This window comes from Corvus moneduloides, chromosome 9 (assembly GCF_009650955.1).
Source record: "Corvus moneduloides isolate bCorMon1 chromosome 9, bCorMon1.pri, whole genome shotgun sequence".
Classification (NCBI taxonomy): Eukaryota; Metazoa; Chordata; class Aves; order Passeriformes; family Corvidae; genus Corvus; species Corvus moneduloides.
The window spans coordinates 1,349,665-1,368,679 of NC_045484.1; the positions used below are offsets into that span (position 1 = coordinate 1,349,665).

Here is a 19,015-nt window from a genome sequence, read left to right on the forward strand (position 1 = left end):
CCCGCCCGGCGCCGGGAGCGGGCGCGGGGCTCCAAGATGGCTTTGGCCAGGCTGTGCTCGCTGCTGGCCGGGTGCTGCCTGGCCGCGGGCAGCGGCCCCGCCGAGGCGGCGGCGGAGGCGGCGGCCAAGGAGCTGGAGTGCAAGCTGAAGAGCATCACGGTGTCGGCGCTGCCCTTCCTGCGGGAGAACGACCTCAGCATCATGCACGGCCCCTCGGCCGCCGAGCCCAAGCTGCTCTTCTCGGTCCGCAACGATTTCCCCGGCGAGATGGTGGTGGTGGACGACCTGGAGAACACGGAGCTGCCCTACTTCGTGCTGGGTGAGCCTGCGGGAGCGCGGCGGGGCCCCGAGCATCCCCGGCGGCGGGGCTCCTCCCTGCCGCACCGGCGGGCGGGCGCCCTGCGGCTGCTCGGCCCCGGGGCCGGTTCACCCCGCTGCAGCAGCATCTCAGCCCCGGGGCCGGTTCTCCCCGGTGCCGGTTCACCCACTGCAGCATCGCGGCTGGAGATGCTGCAGGCCTGGGGTGCTCGATGCATGCCCAGGTGGTCACCCACGGGGCTCGTCCCCGGCTCGATCGATGGCCACCGGCGGCTTGTGCTGGCAGGAAGCCCACGGCCTGCTCCCAGCGTGCCCGGCTGGAGGCCAGGGTTTCTGCTTTGTCTGCCCCTGAGCAGAGAGTCACCTTTCCTGCAGCCTGATGGAAAATTACTCTGCTGCCCAATATATCTCATCCTGCCTGTGTGTGCTGCCTCCAAGTGCTTCTGCCCCCAGGTTTTAGGCTCTGGCCTATTCACATGGTCTGGGTGGTTCCCACCTGCTCTTCATCTACTTGGTGAGGCTCATCTGCCCTTATCTCATGGGCTTCTTAAGTTTTCTTCCACCAAAAAAGCCAACAATTTGCTCCTTTGTTTATGCAGAGCGAGGCCTGCACCCCTTGTGCGTACAGGGACCCGCTTCCCTCCTCACCACCTGGAACGAGTCACTGAGATGTTTCATTTTTGGTGACATTGGTGCAGAACATCAGTTCCTTGCCCACATGTAATGTCCTGCCCTGGGCAAAAGCCACCATCTCTTTCCCAGCAGCCCCAAAATTGGCTGTGCCTCCTTCTGCAAGCCTTGTCCATCTGTTGCTTCTCTGGGTGCACCTTGGGTGTCCCATGAAGGTTTTAAAATGCCACCCTTGTTTGGATGTTGGCCCAAAAATGAGGCACTGGTGTGTTGCTTGATGTGACGCTGCCCCGCTGTACCACCCTTGTGTACAGCAGTGACCCCAGACTGGCTTTTTTTTCCCAGCAATTCATCGCTTCCATGGCCTGTGGACCCCTCCACGTGCTAAACTCCCCCAGTTCTGGTCGCTGGGTGGACATGGGGCAGCACTGGCTGCTGTGTGGGCATCCCCCTTCTCCCCGGGAGAAAGGCAGAGGCAGGCGTGGGGCTGCCGATGCCGTGGGGAGGCTGTGTGGGGACAGCCGGGGATGTTCTGCGGGAGCCCAGGGGCGGTGTGGGGAGGGGCAGCGGGCTGTGGTGCGCCCCTGGCTCCCGGTCCCAGCCCCGTGCCGCGGGATGCTGCAGCGGGGGCCGGAGAGCGTTGCTGTGGCAACAAGGCGGCAGCGCTGCGGATGCAGGGGGACGCGGGCACGGCCGCCAGCCCCGCCACCTTGATGCCCCAAAGGCCACCCGAGCGCTGGTTCCCTGGCCCCCTCGGACCCGATCCCGTGGAGCCAGACCCCGATAGGCCCCGGGGCCTCGGGTGCCGCCAGCAGGGAACACCTGGGTGGGGATCGGGAGGAGGTTCCTGGGCATGAGCCCAGCTCATACTGTAGGGTTTTCCTCAGGGATTTTTCAAATCCGTGAGGTGCCACATGCTGGGCAGTGCAGGGAAGAACCTGCCTGCCCTGGCAGCCCCCACTACAGCCAGGGCTTGCGCTGATGATGCCTGGCAGGGGTTTGCTTTTGCCTCCTGCTGGTCTCTGCTGCCAGACAAATACAAGGATGACGAGCCCTGTGCCAGTGCACCTCAGTGTCCTGGTGCTGGCCAGGCTCTCTGGGGCATTGCTGCTTGGGACACGGATCCCCCAAAAACGTGAGGGTGCATGGTGCTGTGCCCAGCATGCAGTGGTTTGAGCTGTGGAGACACAGAGATGATCCCAGGGCAAGTCTTCCTGCCTGGAATGCTGGGGCTGGGGCTGGGCTGGCAGGTGGGGGCACCTTGTGGGGTTTGCCAGGAGTTCAGCTTGGTGACTTCTGGGGAATGTCATCTTACATCTCCCTCTCTCCTGTGAGGAAAGGGCTTGCTTTGAAGCTGGCATGGTCACTTTGCCATCTGTGGGTGTTACTGTTTTGTCCTGCTTTACCATGTGGGGGTGTTTTTTAAAATTATTATTATTATTATCATTTTTATTACTAGTAGTACTTCTACTACTACTACTACCACCACCACTATTAGCCTGGACACTGCTTTTGCATGGCAGAAACTCTGAAATGCACAGAAGTCTTGCAAGACCCACACTTGGCAACTCAGAGGCTGCAACCTCTGGATCTGGGTGCCCCCCAGCCCAGAAAACCCACATCAGTGCTGTCACTGCACACTTGCTGGGGGCATGGCTGTGTCAGGTTGGTGCCTGGGACTTCTGTGGGTGGCCGTTTGTGTTCTCACAAGCTCTGGAGGGTGTGTTTGAGCATCCTTCCACGAATGTGGCTTCACACAGTGCTGCTTGCACCATTCCTGGCAAACACCAGACCCCTTCATTGCACTCACCTCGCTGAGTTTGGATGTATAATGAATGATGTCTTGGAGAGGTGATGATCCCCACACACTCGCTGAGCGTGGCCTGGTTTGGTGTCTGAACCAAGGGCAGCTGGGCAGCTGCTTCTTCTGCTCTGGTGGCATTCAGATCCAGGGCTCGTGCCCAGGGCAGGGGTTCCCAAGGGAAGGTGAGCTCCACGCTGGTTGACAGAACCTTGGACCAGACCCAGGTGCTGCCCCTGATCAGAAAGGGCCTGGGTTTGGGCTGGGAGCACCATGAAGTGCTTCACAGAGGCTCATGGCACTGGCGCCTTGGCTCTGCTGCGTGGGCTCTTGATCAGCTCCCTTGGGGGTCTCTCCATGCCTCAGTTTCCCCTCAAAGAGGGTGGGAGCATGCAGGTAGGTGGCTACAGCAGGCTGGGGCCGTGGCAGGGGAATGAGTGAGGGGAGCAGCTGGGAAAGGCTCTGGGTCAGGGAGCCCTGCCTCCAGTCCTGGTGTCCCTCTCAAATTCCTCCTAAATAATCTGAGGGCTTTCAAGCTTGTTTTCCGAGCTAGTTTTCATGGATACCGGCATGGGTGGTTCCCCTGCCCTGGTGGCACCTCCCTGCCCCAGTGGCCAAACCAGGCATCCCACTGATGGATACGTGGATCTTTCTCCCAACTAAAGGTGTGCTGGGGTGTTTGGAGAATGGGGTCCTTGGAGAGCCACCTGTGGTGCTCATTAAAACTCACGTGCTGGGGGGGTTGTTGAAGTGGGCGTGCCAAAAACACCAGTGACTCCTGACCCCTGCTAACCCCTGGTGAGAAGCTTTGGTAGCATAAATTAATGATGAGGTTTATATTTATCTTTCCACGAGAGGGTGAGGCAGTGCTTGCTGCCTGCTGTCCACGCAGCTTTCCTGGGGCTCACTCTCCCTGCCGTGTCCGCCCCGGTGCCACAGACGGCTGTACTCAGATCTCCCAGACCCCGTGTCTGCTCCCCTGTTCCTCCAGAAGCAGGTGGGCTGTCTGTGGGGTTACTACCCCTGGTTTAGGATCAGGTGAGATGCTTGGACAAAGGCTTTGTAGCTCTTTTTGCTAATGAGTGGGGCGAGTTTTAATTGCGCTGGGCCGTGCTTGCGCTCGTGCTGCCTTGCTGCCTGCGACTGCCTGGGAGCAGCTCGGGGCTCTTGCCAACAAACCCCACACTGGTTTCTGTGCTTCTCCCCAGAGGGACTCCAACACCATCTCCCCATTTTGCTGCGGGGTTTTCTCCCACCTCCTGAATTTTCGGGATGTGCCGAGGGTGTGGGAGCCGGGATGGGGCCGCTTGCTGCGCACGGGGCTGCCTGCATTTCAAATCACCTGCTTTCATCCTGCTTTAGATCAGGGAAGCCTTCATTTGGAGCAGTGGCCTTTCATCTCGTCTCGTGTTTGTTGCGTTGGGTGTATTTTTTCCGGAAGGGAGGAAGTGTTTTGCTGGGTTGTTGGCCATTAAGAAATGCTAATTTGCAGCTCAATATTCCCTGTCCGCTCGCCTTCACACCCCCTTCTCCCTCACTGCTTGGCTCGGCAGCATCCAGCCACATCTGATATGTCATTAACTGGATTCACACTCCTGCAGGCTGCTAATTTTTTTGGGCCCCATCCTTTGCAGGTTGTAAAGCAGCAAGAGGGGTATTTATGAGCATGCTGGCCTCCCTCAGCCCCTTGGGCTCGACGGAGATTTGTGATGCAATTAAAAGCCGTGCCAAAGACGGTGTCTTTGATTCCTTCACCTTCTCTGTAATGCAATAAATGTTTGAAAAGTAAAGTCTTGAGATACCTTTTTGAGTGTAAAATTGACTTGAGGAATGAGAAAGCGGAGCTGGTGGGTTGAACTCGTGCTTTCTGGGTGCCAGATATTTTGAGATCATGAAATACTGGATGGTTTCTTGTGTCCTGTTCATTTTTTTCCCTTGAGTGTGGAGGAGCTGAAGGAGCTCTTTCTGCCTCTCCAGGTTTCCAGCCCAGCTGGTGTGCTCTGAAATAGGGCAGTGCAGCCCCTCATCTCCCGACTTTCCACTCCCTGCTGCCCTCTCGGGAGCCTCAGCAGCAGAGGATGGGAGACGGTTCTTAACTTCAATGACTTTAATAGATTATCATAAACTCCAGCCTTAATACAAGCTGTCATGATTTCAAATTATCTTACTTTTAAATTAAATAGATTCCTTTTTAAATACAAAATCAATTCTAATTTTTTAGAGGGGTGAGATTTTTCAAAGGCACCGATGAACTGGGCATATTTAACTGCTCCTGAATATCCCCCCGAAATATCCAATCAATTTTTTTTTTATTTTTGGTTAAATCCTAGCTAAGCTCTTGGCTCTACCCCTGGAGGCTCTGGCCCTGACTTCCCTGGGTTAATAACAGCATAGCAGGGGGTTTGCAGGGATGTGGCTGCTGCTAATCGGGGCGATGGCCAGCGGAGCGCCCGGCCGGCCCGGCTCTCCGGCCAGGCTGCGTGGGGCAGCGGCCAGAGGTGACACCCATGGGCTCTCACCCTCGTCCCACACACCTCCCTGCTGCTCCTGCTCTGCCCTCTACCCTCAGCTCCTAAAAGGCCCCGGAGGAGGGGAGCAGGAACCAAGGGGCTGCAGGGTTGCATTATCTATCCCCGGGTTTTTTTCCAGTTCCACATCAAGTGAGAGGAGCATCCCATTGAGTTTTGTTCCTCTCACCTGGATCTGGATGCTGGCTGTGGGTCCCGGAGCTGTTGGCACACAGGGCAGCCCTTTGGTCCCAGCTCCCCATGGTGGGAAGCAGTTCTTGGGGTGCTGTGGTGCCATTCCCTGGCTTGACTTAATTCCCAGGGGTGTCACCACCAGATCAGCCCCCTTCCCATCACATGTCACCATCCCGAGAGACCAGGGCATGGCAGAGGGCTGCAGCAGGGCTGGCTCCACCCTGGGGCCCACAGTGTGAACCTTGCACCTGGAAACTGGCGTAATGGTGAAATAATGAACCAAATACCAAGAAATTCTGAAGTACCTAGAGAATAACCAAGTTAAATTGTACCAGGGGAGCTCAATTGCCTTGCTTAGATTGATTGAATTACTAAACGAGCCTGACTAATGGAATGGAGTGGATATATCGGACTTTTACTCAAGATCCTGAAATAATTTCTCTAATGAGATTGTGAGCCATTAATTGAACTTGGCTTTGATCCTGGACACTGTCGCGTGCTCTGAAACCCGCCAGTGTGATCTGTGCTCTGGCAGGCCCGGCGTGGGGACAGCTGCTGGCATCTTGCTTGGAGGGCAGTGGGGGAATCTGCCTGGGGAGGTCCCAGGAGCTGTGGTGGGGAAGGGAACCCAAAACACCCCATCTCAGCCGCCCTCCTGCCCCTCAGCAACACCCATCCTGGCAGTGGGATTCAGTGAGTTCCTTCCTGCTGCCAGCAGCTGATCACCTGGCTGGGGTCCGAACCCCTGTTCCCATGAATTTGAGATGGATGCCTGGGGTGTATGTCTGCTGAAAATCCAGGGGTGCCACCTTCTTCCTCCATCCTCCTGGAGTGGTTGCTGCTGGTGGTGGAACACTGCTGTAGCACCCAGAGTGCTGCTGGGTGTCTGCTCTGCTGTGTGAGATGTTTGTCACCAAGGGATGGGGGCTTCCAGAGTCCCCAGCAAAGCGGAGAGGGATCTGTCAAGGGGATGCATCCTACCCTGGCCCTGCCCTGGAGCACCTGGTGGGACAGGACAGGCTCCTCTAACAGCAAGATCTAATAGCTGATTTAATAATGGGGGGAAAACTGCTGGTGGGACCCCATTCCAGCCCCTCTTCTTGGCCATGCAGCGTAACCACATCCCTATTCCAGCTGGGTCCAGAGTGGGTGAGGTGACCTGCTCAGAGCCACTGAAGCACCAGGGACACCCCATGCCTTGTACCATGCCCTCCTCCAGGCAGTGCAGCCCAGCAGCAGCCTCAGCTATCAGGAGCCCTTCAAACCTTGTGGCAGGGTGGAAAATGCTGCAGGAAAGCTGACAGCACCCCGGGGAGGAGCAGGGAGTCCCCTGTGGCCAGGCTGGGGGTGCTGGGGGCACGCTGTACACTGTGTCCCCAGCCTTTGCCCCCATGCTGTGCCCACTGCCTCTGTCTCGCTGGGCACGGAGGTTTCAGTGGCACGGTGGATATACAGGGCCTCTTGTATATTTTTGTTCCTTAACCAAGGGGAAAAAAAAGTAAGAAATAAGGATTTCGTCTCTGGGAACCCGTTGCCACAGCAACCGCGCATCCAGCTGGCTCCAGCGGCAGCGGGGCTGGGACGGGATCTCGCTGACCCAGAAAGCAGTGGGGGGAGTGGGATGTGGGGCTGCTTGGCCTTTCCATGGGGGTGTTGGGGTCTGGCAGGGCGGGCAGGGAGCCAGCACTCAGCCAAGGGGGCTGCGGGGCCTGGCCCCCTCTTTCGTCTCCCTTCCTGAATGTTGCAGCCCACGTCCAGGCAGGGATGCTCGGGCTTGGTCCTGTTCCTGCCCTGAGACCTGTCCCAGTTTGGGGGGCCGGGCTGCCCATGTGGGCACTCCTCAAAGACCCCCAAAGATTTGTGGTAGGTTTTACACCCCTGCAATTGGCTGTGGTTCCGCTGCTGGAGGGAGCCCTTGGGCAGCCGTACGCCTCCCTGATGCCACTGTCTCACCTCTGCCCTCCTCTCCATGTGCCAGTGGCATCAGCTGCATCCCATATTTTATTTTATTTTATTTTATTTTATTTTATTTTATTTTATTTTATTTTATTGTGTGCTAGTTTATTTTGTTTCATTCTGTTTAATTTTATATTCTACCATGTCTTACTTTTTTTTCATGGTTGCTTAGCCAGCTAGACAGAGACTGAAACCATCTCTCTTGGAGCCTTGCTGCAGAGCAGTCCTTCAAAGGAAGGATTTTTTTTCCTGGTGGGATTAAGGCAGTGCCTGGATGATGACGGCTCTGTCACTTAAGACTGGTTGTCCTTCTCCTTCCAAGCTGCTGGGCTCTGGCATCTCTGCATCTGTGGCCGGTGGCTCACCCCAAGCAGCAGCTGAGGGATTTGTCTAGATAAGGGAATAAGATTTTTGGTTGCCAGGCTCTGGCTGTCCCACTATGGCATTTGGCTGAGAAATCACCCAGAGGAGAGCGTGCTCTGCTCCTCTGGGCTGCGTTGGGATTTCTGATCCTGTTTTCCTGCCCTGCAGCAGGGGGTCCTTGGGATGGATGCTCACCTGGTGCTGGGCCCTTTGGAGCCTGGTCCGTGGTTAAGCTGACCCCACACTTGCTTTGCTGTGGGAGCCTGGTCCGTGGTTAAGCTGACCCCACACTTGCTTTGCTGTGGGGTCTCGTTTGCTGGTGATGGGCTGAGGAAGGGCTCTGAGCCCCATCCCTCCATGGCTCCTGCCTGCAGAGCCTGAGATCCACTGGGGAGTGGGCAGGGGCTTTTTTAGATGTTTATAATCAAAGGGAAGTACGGGATCCTTGAGGAACCCTCTAGCTGGTGGTGGCACACGGGTCACAGAAGTTTGGGGTCCGCAGCCCCGATGCAAGAGGGGACGCAGCCCCTTTTCTGGCCAGCTCTGACGCATCTCAGTAATTAGGATGGCTAACAAGCGTAGCAGAGCAAGCAGCTTGGGGGATGCAGAGAGCTGGCTTTGCTCCTGCAGGGAGCTGGTCCGGCTGAAAACTAACCTGGTGGAAGAAGGGAATTGGAGAATCCTGGAACTGTAGAATGGCTTGGGTTGGAAGGGACCTTAAAACTCATCCCATTCCACCCCCTGCCATGGACAGGGACACCTTCCACTATCCCAGGCTGCTCCAAGCCCCGTCCAGCCTGGCCTTGCAGGGATCCAGGGGCAGCCACAGCTTCTCTGGGCACCCTGTGCCAGGGCCTCCCCACCCTCATGGGGAAGAGTTTCTTCCTAAGGGTTGGAGGAAGGGTAGGAGAAGGTGGCAGAAGGTGCCACGGAGGCTGTGCCCCTGCTCTTACTTGGACAGGTCACGTCTGCTTGGCCCGGTGAGGGCTGCACTGCTTTGTGAGTGCTTCCCAAATCAGGGCAGTGGTCCAAGCAAAACCTGTTTTGCCAGAGCCCTTTGGGATGGAGGCCTGCCTGACAGGCAGGGTAAACCAGGTACAGGCAGGATCTTGACCTTGTTTTTCGGGAGCGGCACCTCCTTTTCCTCTCTCCTGCACCCCTGCCCTCCTGCCCTGCTGAAAGGACCCAGCTGCGATGTCACCGTCACAACACAGTGGCTGCATGGGAAGGCAGATATTAGCAACCCCGAAATATCCCCGGGACAGGCTCTTGTGTGATGGGAGACAGTTACCATGGAAACCTCCTTCAAATAAGAAAAAAAAAAAAAGAAAAAAACCCCGAAATTTAAAGCAGCCCTTGTAGCTCAGAGGAACTGGAGACCTTATTATGGGTTTTGGCAACCCCCCTTTTTCTTTTATTTGCTCCAGCTAAAAGCTCCAGGAGACAAGGCAATTAATTTGGCATCCCAAGGGGAGTGGGAGAGCGAGGGTACAGTGCTGGGAACCGCTTTCCCGGGCTGGCAGGTGCCCGGTGCTTCCCGGTGCCGCTGCCCCGCAGCCACCAAGTGCCCTCCTCCAACGGGGGTTGCTCCAGCACAGGACAGGAGGCAGGGCAGTTTTTTAGGAGAGGTGGCTTAAGGATTAAAGCACCCTTTGTGGCTGCATACGTGGAGTGTTTGGGAGGGGATGGTGCGGGCGAAGGGTTCAGGACGCGCTGCAGGAGGGGCGAGGATACGGAAGAGCACCGCGGGTTGCAGCTCCAGCGTGGGGATGGGTGGCTCAGCATGGGCCGGGGGGGCTTGTCCTTGTGAGGGTGGCAGGATGAGGTGGTGCCCTTTCTCCTGCAGGAAGGGCAGCATCATGGCAGAGTGGCTGCTGTGTGGATCAGGCGAGCTGGCTGCCTTCGGTAGGGAAGGGGGATGCTTGTGGGGGGAGACATCCCACTCCCAAATTTTCTTGCCAGCCTCTACTGTGCGGCAGTGGCCGCGCGGTCTGTAAATTGCTGCGGTGCTCTCGGCCCGTTTGCTCCCCTAATGATGTCCCCAGTGCCTGCAGCCTCTGGGAAATCTCCTGTTTGGACTTTTGGAGAGGCTGCCCTGCCTCCCACCGCCCTGGGCTGGCCCCGAGCTCCCCTGGGCACTGCTTTCCCAGTGGTGGTTGTGCCAATGCAGGGCTGTTTTCCCATCCCTGTGCTGCACCTCCCACCCTTTCCTGTGTTGCTGAGCCAGAAATAGCTGGGCTCTGTCTTTTGCCTCACTGGGAGAGCTCTGGAGAGGGGCAGTGAGGGGACCCGAGAGCCGTCCTGCTGCCACGGAGCTGCTGGCTTCCCTGCTGGCCCAGGGGGCAAGCCAGGAGTTTGTCTTTGCAGACATGACATGTATGGCCTGTGAATCTGGGAGGAATTATCAATGTCTCTGCTGCTCCATGAGCAAGGATCTCATCCCAGCTCACGCCCAGGTGCAGCTTCTGTGGCCTCAGATGTGAGTCCAAGCACCTGCAAGCGAGTCAGTGCCTGAAACATCCTTCCAGGAAAAGATGAAACCAATCTTGATAGTTTTTCAGCAGGAGCTGCTCTCCTCCGGGGTGTGCCGTGGTCCTGGCGTGCTCAGACCTGGTGGGCAGGAGAAATAGCTCAGCCCCCTCCGTGGATGGTGGGAATGCCTGTGAGCTGGGGAGGGGAGTCAGCCTCGCGCTTGGGCTGGCTTCCACAGCTGGTGTTGACACGTTTCCACCTTTTTGTGCTTGCAGAGCAAGGCACATCTCTGGCTAACATCTCTGGAGGGCTCAGCCTCAGCCCCAGCATGCCCCCACAGCCCGTGGCACAAACTGGGAGGAAGAGAAAGGGGTGTCCTGCAGGAACTGAGGCTGGTGGCTGCGTGGGGGATGCGGCGGTTCCTGGGAAATGCAGCTCGTCTCCCCATGGGATGGCGGGGGCATGGGCAGCCTGGGATGGATCTGACCTCCTTGTAATTACAGCTCAGGGCTGGGTCTTCCCAGCTTTCACGTGTTGGGGGGTGAAAGGCAGCGTGGATGTGAAACCGCCGTGCCAGCAGTAGGGAAGCACCGGGGAGATGGAGGGAGGGCAGGAAAGGAAGGACCATGAGGAGGGAGGAGAGGCACAGGGCCAGGAGGGAGCAAATAACTGCAGGAGCCACACAGAAGCCAAGGGGCACTAGGAGCAGTGATGGCAGAGCCACTGGCTGTGGGTGTGAGCCACAGCACCTTTGGTGGCTTCACAGAGCCCGGTGAAGCACCCTTTAGAGTGATCACAGCAGGAATTAATGGCTGGCTTTGCACCAGGTGGCAGCATCCAGGTCCTGGGAATAGCACTGCAAGGGACATGGCTGTGCAGTCAGTGGGTTTCTGGCCAAGAAAGGGAGGAGGTGCCAGGAGGAGAAGGCAGGAGGAGGTAGCAGGAGGAAGTGGCAGGCTGGCTTGTTGAGCCCTGGGCTCAGCAGCAGCCAGAACTGGCAGGGTTAAGGCAAAGACGTGGCTGTAAATGCAGGAGTTTGCAGTTACTGGTGCTCAGAGTCCAGCAGGGCTCTTTGCTCTTGAGATGCTGAAAATGCAGCTGACTCCTCTCCTTGATTTGATTTTGTTTGCTGCTTGTTTACTGAAGTGGGCTGCTGCTTCTCTGGTGCAGGAGTGAGAGACAGCAGCCCCTCGCTTAGAAACTCCCTGGTCATGGTCATGGGAGTGCTGTCCTGGCCAGGGTGACTCTTTTGCACTTGGCTGGGCTGAAGCACCCCGACTCCATCCCTTTTTTTCTGTCCATCTCCAGTTTCAGCGCTGGACCAAGAGAATAAGCAGACTTTCCTTCTCTTTTTTTCCCTCTGCAAGTGCAAGGGAACTTTCTGCCTATGGTTGTGACATTGAGATTTCCACTTCCCTGCCAAGGGTGCGAGCCCTACCTGGAAAGACAGGTGGATGCAGGCAGGGCCGTGCTGCCGTGTGAGGGCACTAAAGCTGATGGGTGCTGGAACCCAGGAGCGCTGTTACATAATTCGGACTGCAATGCAGAAGCTCTCCCTTAATTTTTAATTATCCAATTGCTGCACATACGTGGCGCTCAGCTTGGGGTGCGACGTCGGCCCGCGGGCACGTGTGAAGGGCCTTGGCTGGTGGAGACGACAGGAAAGCCTTTCCTCGTGTCCCTGTCCCTGGTGGCACGGCAGGAGGAAATGCACCCCGGTGGGCAGGAGGAAATGCACCCCCGTGGCCCCGAGCGGGGCTGGGCTGTGGCGGCTGGAGAGGATGCTCTGCACCCACCCCGGGGACACAGGGACGTCCCACTGGGACATTGGGACGGAGGGAGAAGGTGTGTGCAGGTCTGCAAAGGCCTTTGAGGTTTCTCTGCTTCACAGTGCTAGAGAAGTGGAAGGCACCACGGTCATTTTGCGTCCAGGTTTCCCACAGGGCCCCAAGTGCCTCTCGGGGTGGGTTTGTTGGGATGTGGGCGAAGCTGCGAAGGAGCTGTTGCAGACCTCAGCTGTGAAGCACCATTTCTTCCCCTCCCTGTTTCTCTCCCTCTTTCAAATCCCCGCTCTGCGCTTTCTGTCCTTCCTACAAAGGCAGCTGCCTCAGAGCAGCTTAGGCTTCAAAGTTCCCAAAATAACAAAGGTTAAAATAAATTAAAAAAGAAAAAAAAGAAGTGTTGCTAAAAGATCAAGTCAGTGCCCCACTTGCACTTGGGCTCAGAACTTCAAAGCAGCTGCAAAGAACCCCCCACGATGTCCGCGGCCGGGCTTTTCCATGCTTGTGGTCCTGTCTTCACCCTCCTGCAGTCACAGGAGATTCTGTAGTAGCCAGCATGAGGCTGCAGGTGGATGAAGGGGGTGGAGGGTCCTGCTGCTTTTACTGCCTGTGGGGGCAATTGAAGGGAGTCTCTTGTGGAGGAGGAGGTTGTGGTGGTGGCCACGGCGATGGGCAGAGCCAGATGGGTGAGGTGGGTGCCCCCAGGCTGTGTCCTGCACCCACCAGCCCTTTCCCCTGGCCAGGCAGGTGGGCAAACAGCTCCTCTGTGCCCAGTGTGTGCTTTGTGCCTCTGCTGGCTCCGCTGATTTATGTAGATCATCAATATGACAATTATATACACCTGCAGATTTAATTACCTCCATTTTCATCGGGCGGACAACGGATTTATGTCCCTATTCAGGTCCCGTAAATCTCAAACAGGCTTGACTAGACCCAAAAGTCTTCCCATTGATCACCATGCACTGGCTGGTCTCTGGCCGTCTTGACAAGCTCTTCTTTCAAGAGTGATAAATTCAGGAAGCACAGTTAACTTTTTCCCCTTCTACATCTTTCTTCCTTCTTCTTTTTTTTTTTTTTCCCTTTCATTCTCCCTTTTCCATCTTTCAAAGCCTCCCCACAAACTTGAAAATGGAGCTTGAAATCGTGTAAGAGCTCCTAAACACCAAAGAGTTTATGGTGTTAGGCTGCAGTTGGCAGCAGCCCATGCCTGCCTTATCCATCCCTTCCCCCGAGACCAGCCTTGCTCCCTTCAGGGCAGGTGGGAGGAAGAGGAGGATTACTTCTTGGAAAAGCTCTTTGCCTTGCTGTGGATAGGAGAGCAGACAAGGTTATTTTGGTCCTGTTTCACTCCCTGGGAGGGCCACCTCATCCATCCCACGCCTCAGAAAATCAACAGGCCATGGCTCTCCCCCCAGGAGATGAGGAACAAGTGGCTGCGCTTGTTTCCTGTGCTGAGCCAAATGAAATGCCAAAATAACACCTAACTTTCCTGACCTCTTGGCCTCGGCACAATGAGAACTTACACAGATGAGTGTGCAGGAGTGAGCTGGAGTTTACCCTTGAGGTGCAGTCCGTGTCATCACTGTCCCCTGCTGGTCCCACCACCACTGCCTGACCTCGCCTGTACGATGTGCTCCGATGTCCTGCTAAGTGCCTGGCAGACGGGCTGGAGTGGCCAGCCATTACCTCCCTGCCAGTCCATGATGGATATAAGTAGTCCTTTGCCTCCCTGTGAAGATTGCTGGCTGGCTTGAAAGCTGAAGGGAATCTTGGCAAGCGTCTTGGGTCTGTAGGGTCTGACAGCACGGGGGGCTGGGATTTGGAAAGGGGGTGTTGAGAGGCTCTGTCACTAGGAGGGAGCTGCCCTGGGGTACCCCCTCCTCCTGTGAGGCAGTGCCTGGGGGAGCAGAGGGTCTCAACCACTCCCAAAGGGACATGTGGATGCGGGATGCATCCTTGAATGGTGGCCTGGGTAGCACAAGGCTGGCTTTGCAGTCACTGGGCAGTGTGGGGGATAATGGTTTGCTGTCCCTTGGCATCTCCAGCCACCACTGATGATTGAGAAAAAAAATGTTAAAACCGCAGCATTTCTCTATATGGTCCTTTCCCTGCTGCCGAGGTCTGTGCTGCAGGGATTTCTCAGCCTAGGATGTGCCTCTGGGCTCTCTGGCTCAATAGCTGCTGGTGGCTCTGCCTTCCCTGAATTCAGTACCTTTCGCGGTGCTTTCATGCTTTGCGGTGGATGAAAAAGAACCTTTTGTTCGTTTTTACCCAAGTAAATCCTTGCAAAGTGAGAAATAGTGAATAACCATTCCTTTCCCACTTCTCCACAGGCCCGATGGCTTTATAGGCTTTTATCATGTCCTCACTCTGTCGTTTGTTTCCTTCACTGAGGAGTCCTAACACAGTTGGCTTCTCCTTTTCGCAAAGCCATTTGCAACATCTCATCTTCCTTGTACCCCTCCTCCAAACCTGCCAAGCTTTGCCTCCTCCGTTTCGAGATGGTTGGCCTCAATATCACTTGCAGGATTCCAGATCAGCTTGCTTTCACCAAGGTTGAGTTTCACCTGCCTACTTCCTTGCCTGCGCTTCTCAGCTTTAGCTTTGAGAAGACTAAATTTAGCCTTGGTGACCAACTTTGTCATTCGCCTCCTCTTCCAGTGTTTCTGAGCAGCTGAGCGCCTGACAAAGATCTCCGTGAGGCTTCTTGGTAACCTCCTTTCATTGTGAAAACTAAACCCTTGCTCCTCCCCCACCTGGTGGGCTTCAAGATGACTTTTCTTCTTATCCCAACACCACTTCGGTGCTTCGGGAAACTTTGAGGGTGGATTTTGTCAAGTGCTCTTTGAAATGAGTCCATCAAATTGGATCACCCTTATCTACTGGTTTACAGTGTTGGGTGACCCATGTCTACTGGTGCACCTACTGGTTCCTCTGACAAAGTGGTTCCAGGGCACAAGCAGAATTTACTGGCCCTTAATTTCCTTGATGCACAAGAGCTTTTATAAGAAGTTGGGGTCTCCTCTGGTTTCCTCAAGGTTTTCTTCTCGAGTTGCTCACCATTTGGGAGTGGTAGTGGTTGTGTTGGTGGAGTTCTGCGGTTTGTAGGTGAGCACCATCTGAGCTGAGGGGTTTGTGCCCTCCTTCTCGCTGATTTGCTGGGAGACAATTTAGCCAGGGCAGGAATTTTCCATGGCTGACTGGGAGCCTCTCCATCATTTGGAATCTTTCCACGGAGACCTGATTTTCCCTCTGGAAGAGGTGATGTGATAGCATTGCAGGGTGAGAGGTCAACTACAGACATGGTCCTTTCTGGGGTTTTTATATCAGCATTGCATCTTGGCATTGGAGTCACACATTCTCTTTGTCTTACCTTTGCTCCCTGCCGTGGGTGGGTGGGCATTTGGGTTCTTCCCAACATGACCATGTCACCCGCGTGTTGGTCCAGGAGGTGGATCCGCCTCTCTTCCCACATTTCCTCAGTAGTTCACAGTTACGGCAGATGGGACCAAAGTAATGAGACCGGAGTGAAACTCAAACACCAGCCAATGTCCCGATCTGCTTGCTGTTTCTCCCAGCTTTAGGTCCAACGTGATGGAGAAACAGCCTTGGGGGGGATGTGGCACAGGTGTGGTTGGGCACGCCCCTGGGCTCGCGGGGCAGGGCAGAGCAGCGGGGGCTGTCACATTGTAGGGTCAGCATCTGCAGGGCAAACCCAGTCGCCTGAGGCCCGCTAATGATGAATCAGTGTCCTTTGCTCTGAAAAAGGCTGTGCAGCTCCCAGAGTGATGGAGGGTTTGCTGTTAAAGAAAGGGAGGGGTTAGAGCTCTGGTGTTTCCGGGACAAAAACCCCAGTTCAAGGCTAAAGCGTGGCCACAGCTTTGAAATGTAGCTCCTTGGTGACCTTCCCAAAAGCAAAGGCACCCTGCATTCCGAGGAGACACCTGGTTAGCTGTCAGCCCTGCTGTGGCACCTCATGGCTTCACGTGTACCAGCCTCACGTGCAGGCGTTGCGGTGGGGTGATCTCTCTGACCTAGCCTGAGGGTGGCTCCAGGGAGATCACCACTGCCTTTTCCTTGAACCTTTATGTTCTCCCATGTCCATGAGTCTTTTGGAGATTTTCCCCCAAGGGGCCCTCTCCCGTGAAGCGGGTTCCTAATATATACAGTGAGGTTTATGTTTGCTGGTATGGAAAAGCTGGGTTGTCTTGAAAAGGCAGAGTGACCTGCAGAATGAGCTGGTTTTCCTACCTGAGACTGGAGACAGGAAAAAATGCAAATGAAATATGGATAGTCAGTGATGAATGTGAATTTCTTAAACAGGCCCATAAAAACATGAATATTATCCCATGAATGATCTGTCACTAAAACCCTGGAAGTATAAATGAGTTAAGTATCAAGATAAGCGTTTTGACATCTGAATTGGTAGAAATCAAGGCCTGAGGTCCCAACAGAGAGAGCAAGTGACTCATGGTGGGGAGGTCTCCTGAGTCACTTCAGACACTGGAGACCCTCGGAGGAGTGCAAGGCTGGATTTAGCTGAGTTCGAGCCCTTTGAAGGATATGTGTGGTTTAGGCATGGAGCAAAAGCCTTAGCTAATGGGGAACTTAAATAAAAACGCAGTCAGGTTCCAGGTGGAAAATAAGGCAGGTTTAAATGTTAACGAGGAAATACAAGTCCAAGTCAAATCTGTGCTTGGCTGTATGAAATGAGTCTGCGGAGACCAGCATTATGGCAGAGTTCATTTGACTTATTGGAGGCGTCTATTAGTGCAAAACGCTTCCAAATGGAGAGGAAAATTGTTTTGCTGGGTGTTTTTTTCATCAAAATGCTGATGTGAGTTTTTGAGGAGAGCTGTTCTCCTCATGTGCCACCATGCCAGGTCTCGATGGGGGCATGAGGACGTGGGAATGGGTCCATGTCAGCACCGGGCTCATGGGCCATGGTTTTGATGTTGCACCACACCAGCTCAGGTGCAGAACTGGGCTGTGACAGGGGTGTTGCCTCCCAAAATCGGGACGTGCAGAGGTGTTGCCTCCAGAAGGACAGGGTTTGCTCTGTGTGGGACAGCTGTCCCAAGGGAAATGAGGCTGTTTGGGATAATCAAGAATGAAGCAGGTATAAATCCCCACACCTCCAGCACCTTCAGTCTGGTCCTTCGTCCTCTCCTCCAACTGCTCCTGCAGAACTTTTCTCTCCCCGCTCCCTCCCCTCGCAGATGGTCTGGGAGGGGAGCAGCCGCGGCCGGGATGTTGAAAGCATCAGCCGGGCCCTTTGGAGGCTGCTGCTCCTGCAGATATGAAGGACCTGGGCCACGTTTGATACCAGGTGAATGCAGCACAGCCTAATTAGTGGCCTCCTACTGTTATTAACCTCTGACTCAGACAGGCTATTTTTTAACAGAGGTGCAAGAAGTTAATACCAGTGCTAATGGCTTCCTATCCAAGGCCTTAATGAAAGCCATGCAGGGACCAGGCTTTTCATCAATACCTTTCAAACTTTGAACTTGAAATTTTCCTCTCCCCCCTGCCCCTTTTTTTTTTTTTTTTTAGTTTTGGCTTTCTGCCTACTTTTCTGCCTCCTCTGGGACATCCTGGCCCAGCTGTACAACCTGGTCAGCAGGGTTGGCATCTGCCAGCTCCACAGCAGAGCTGGCACCCTAGGACATCCAGATAAATCATCCCACTTGCCTACAGGGGTCACCGCAGCATCTCCCACCAGGTGGTGAGATGTCTGCTTGGAGAGCAAGACAGAGGGAAAAGTAAAATCCATTGGACTGGGAGAAGAGAGAGTAAAGAGACGCTACATTAGGGAGGAAGCTTGGTCTTGGTCTTGTCTTGGTCTTGCTTAAACAGAGCTCCAAGAGAGCTTCACGGATGCAGGAAAGCATTTCTATGTGTAATTTTTTCAAGCAGAAATGGAGTAGGATAGAGGCAGCTGACATGTTGCTAACACACTTGAGGAGAGGAGGAGAAGGTGCAAGGAGGAAGCTCTCTCACCCAGGCACTGCCTCAAGAGCCTTTGCCAGGGCAGGAGCAGAGGTGGTGGGGCAGCCTTGTCCTGCAGTGCGATGGAGGGCTCATAGCCTGCCAGTCTGAGGTGATGGCGGTTGATTTCTGGGGTGTTTTCCGTTGTCTCTTGCGCTTGTGACTTGTGTGCAATGCTGCAGGGCCCCGTCGTGGTGTCTGGTGAAAGAGGAGAATGCGCTCAGGCTCTGTGGCTGGATTGTGCTCGTCTAAAACAGGAATCCATTTTTTATTGAAATATATTTTTCTTTTAAAAAATAAGCCTGTTTAAATAAATTTGAAATTATGACAACCTATTTTAAGGCTGAAATTTACTATAATCTATTAATCATTTAAATAACTCCCATCAAGGATTTCTTCTCAAATATTAATGAGATGAAGGGTGCTGCTTTTACAATGATATGTCAGATCAGGGGGAAAACATCTCTAACTCTAGCTTTCTAAATGTCACAATGTCACATACTTAGTATCTATTATTTTCACTCTTTACAATGGAGCAAATGCTGGTATTTACATTTTTTCCAAATGTCAGAACGTTGAGTTCCTGTTGTGCATAAAAGCTCTTGCCTTAATTACTCCTAATTTCACGTTAGCAGGCAGGTGCAGGGAGAGTGTTTTCTTCCATTTGAGCTGGTTCATTCGACGTTGAGAAGCCCTGGGGAGTTGGGAAAGCGGGCTAGCTTGTTTCCCCCTCTCAGTCCATGAATAAAGACCATGTGGGAGAGGAGGAGATCTGCTGCTCCAAATCGTCCCGGCTCCCAGGACCGGCTTTTCAAAGGGGGGATCTGTGTCCCCAAACACACAGCTCAGCAGTTAGAGGGAATTTCAGAAGTGCTTCTGGCTTCCTGGTGACTTAGCTCTGGGTTTTGCTTCCCGCCGGCGCCGTGGAGCGCTCAGCATCCCTGTGCTCGGGACGCTCCAAGTGCGCTGATCACCGCCAGGAGCACGGCCCGTGCTGAGCACAA

At 54.7% G+C, this 19,015-nt stretch overlaps 1 protein-coding gene across 6 annotated transcripts in view; it reads left to right on the forward strand.

Annotated features, from left to right (window-relative positions):
- Positions 1–19,015, forward strand: part of ASTN1 (astrotactin 1) — a 65,953-nt gene continuing 46,938 nt past the window's right edge. For all 6 annotated transcript variants that reach the window (XM_032117582.1, XM_032117583.1, XM_032117587.1 and 3 more), the window contains exon 1: positions 1–319. In XM_032117582.1, coding sequence (XP_031973473.1) covers positions 37–319 — 283 coding nt within the window. In that variant the 5' untranslated portion in view covers positions 1–36. The remainder of the gene's footprint in view (positions 320–19,015) is intronic.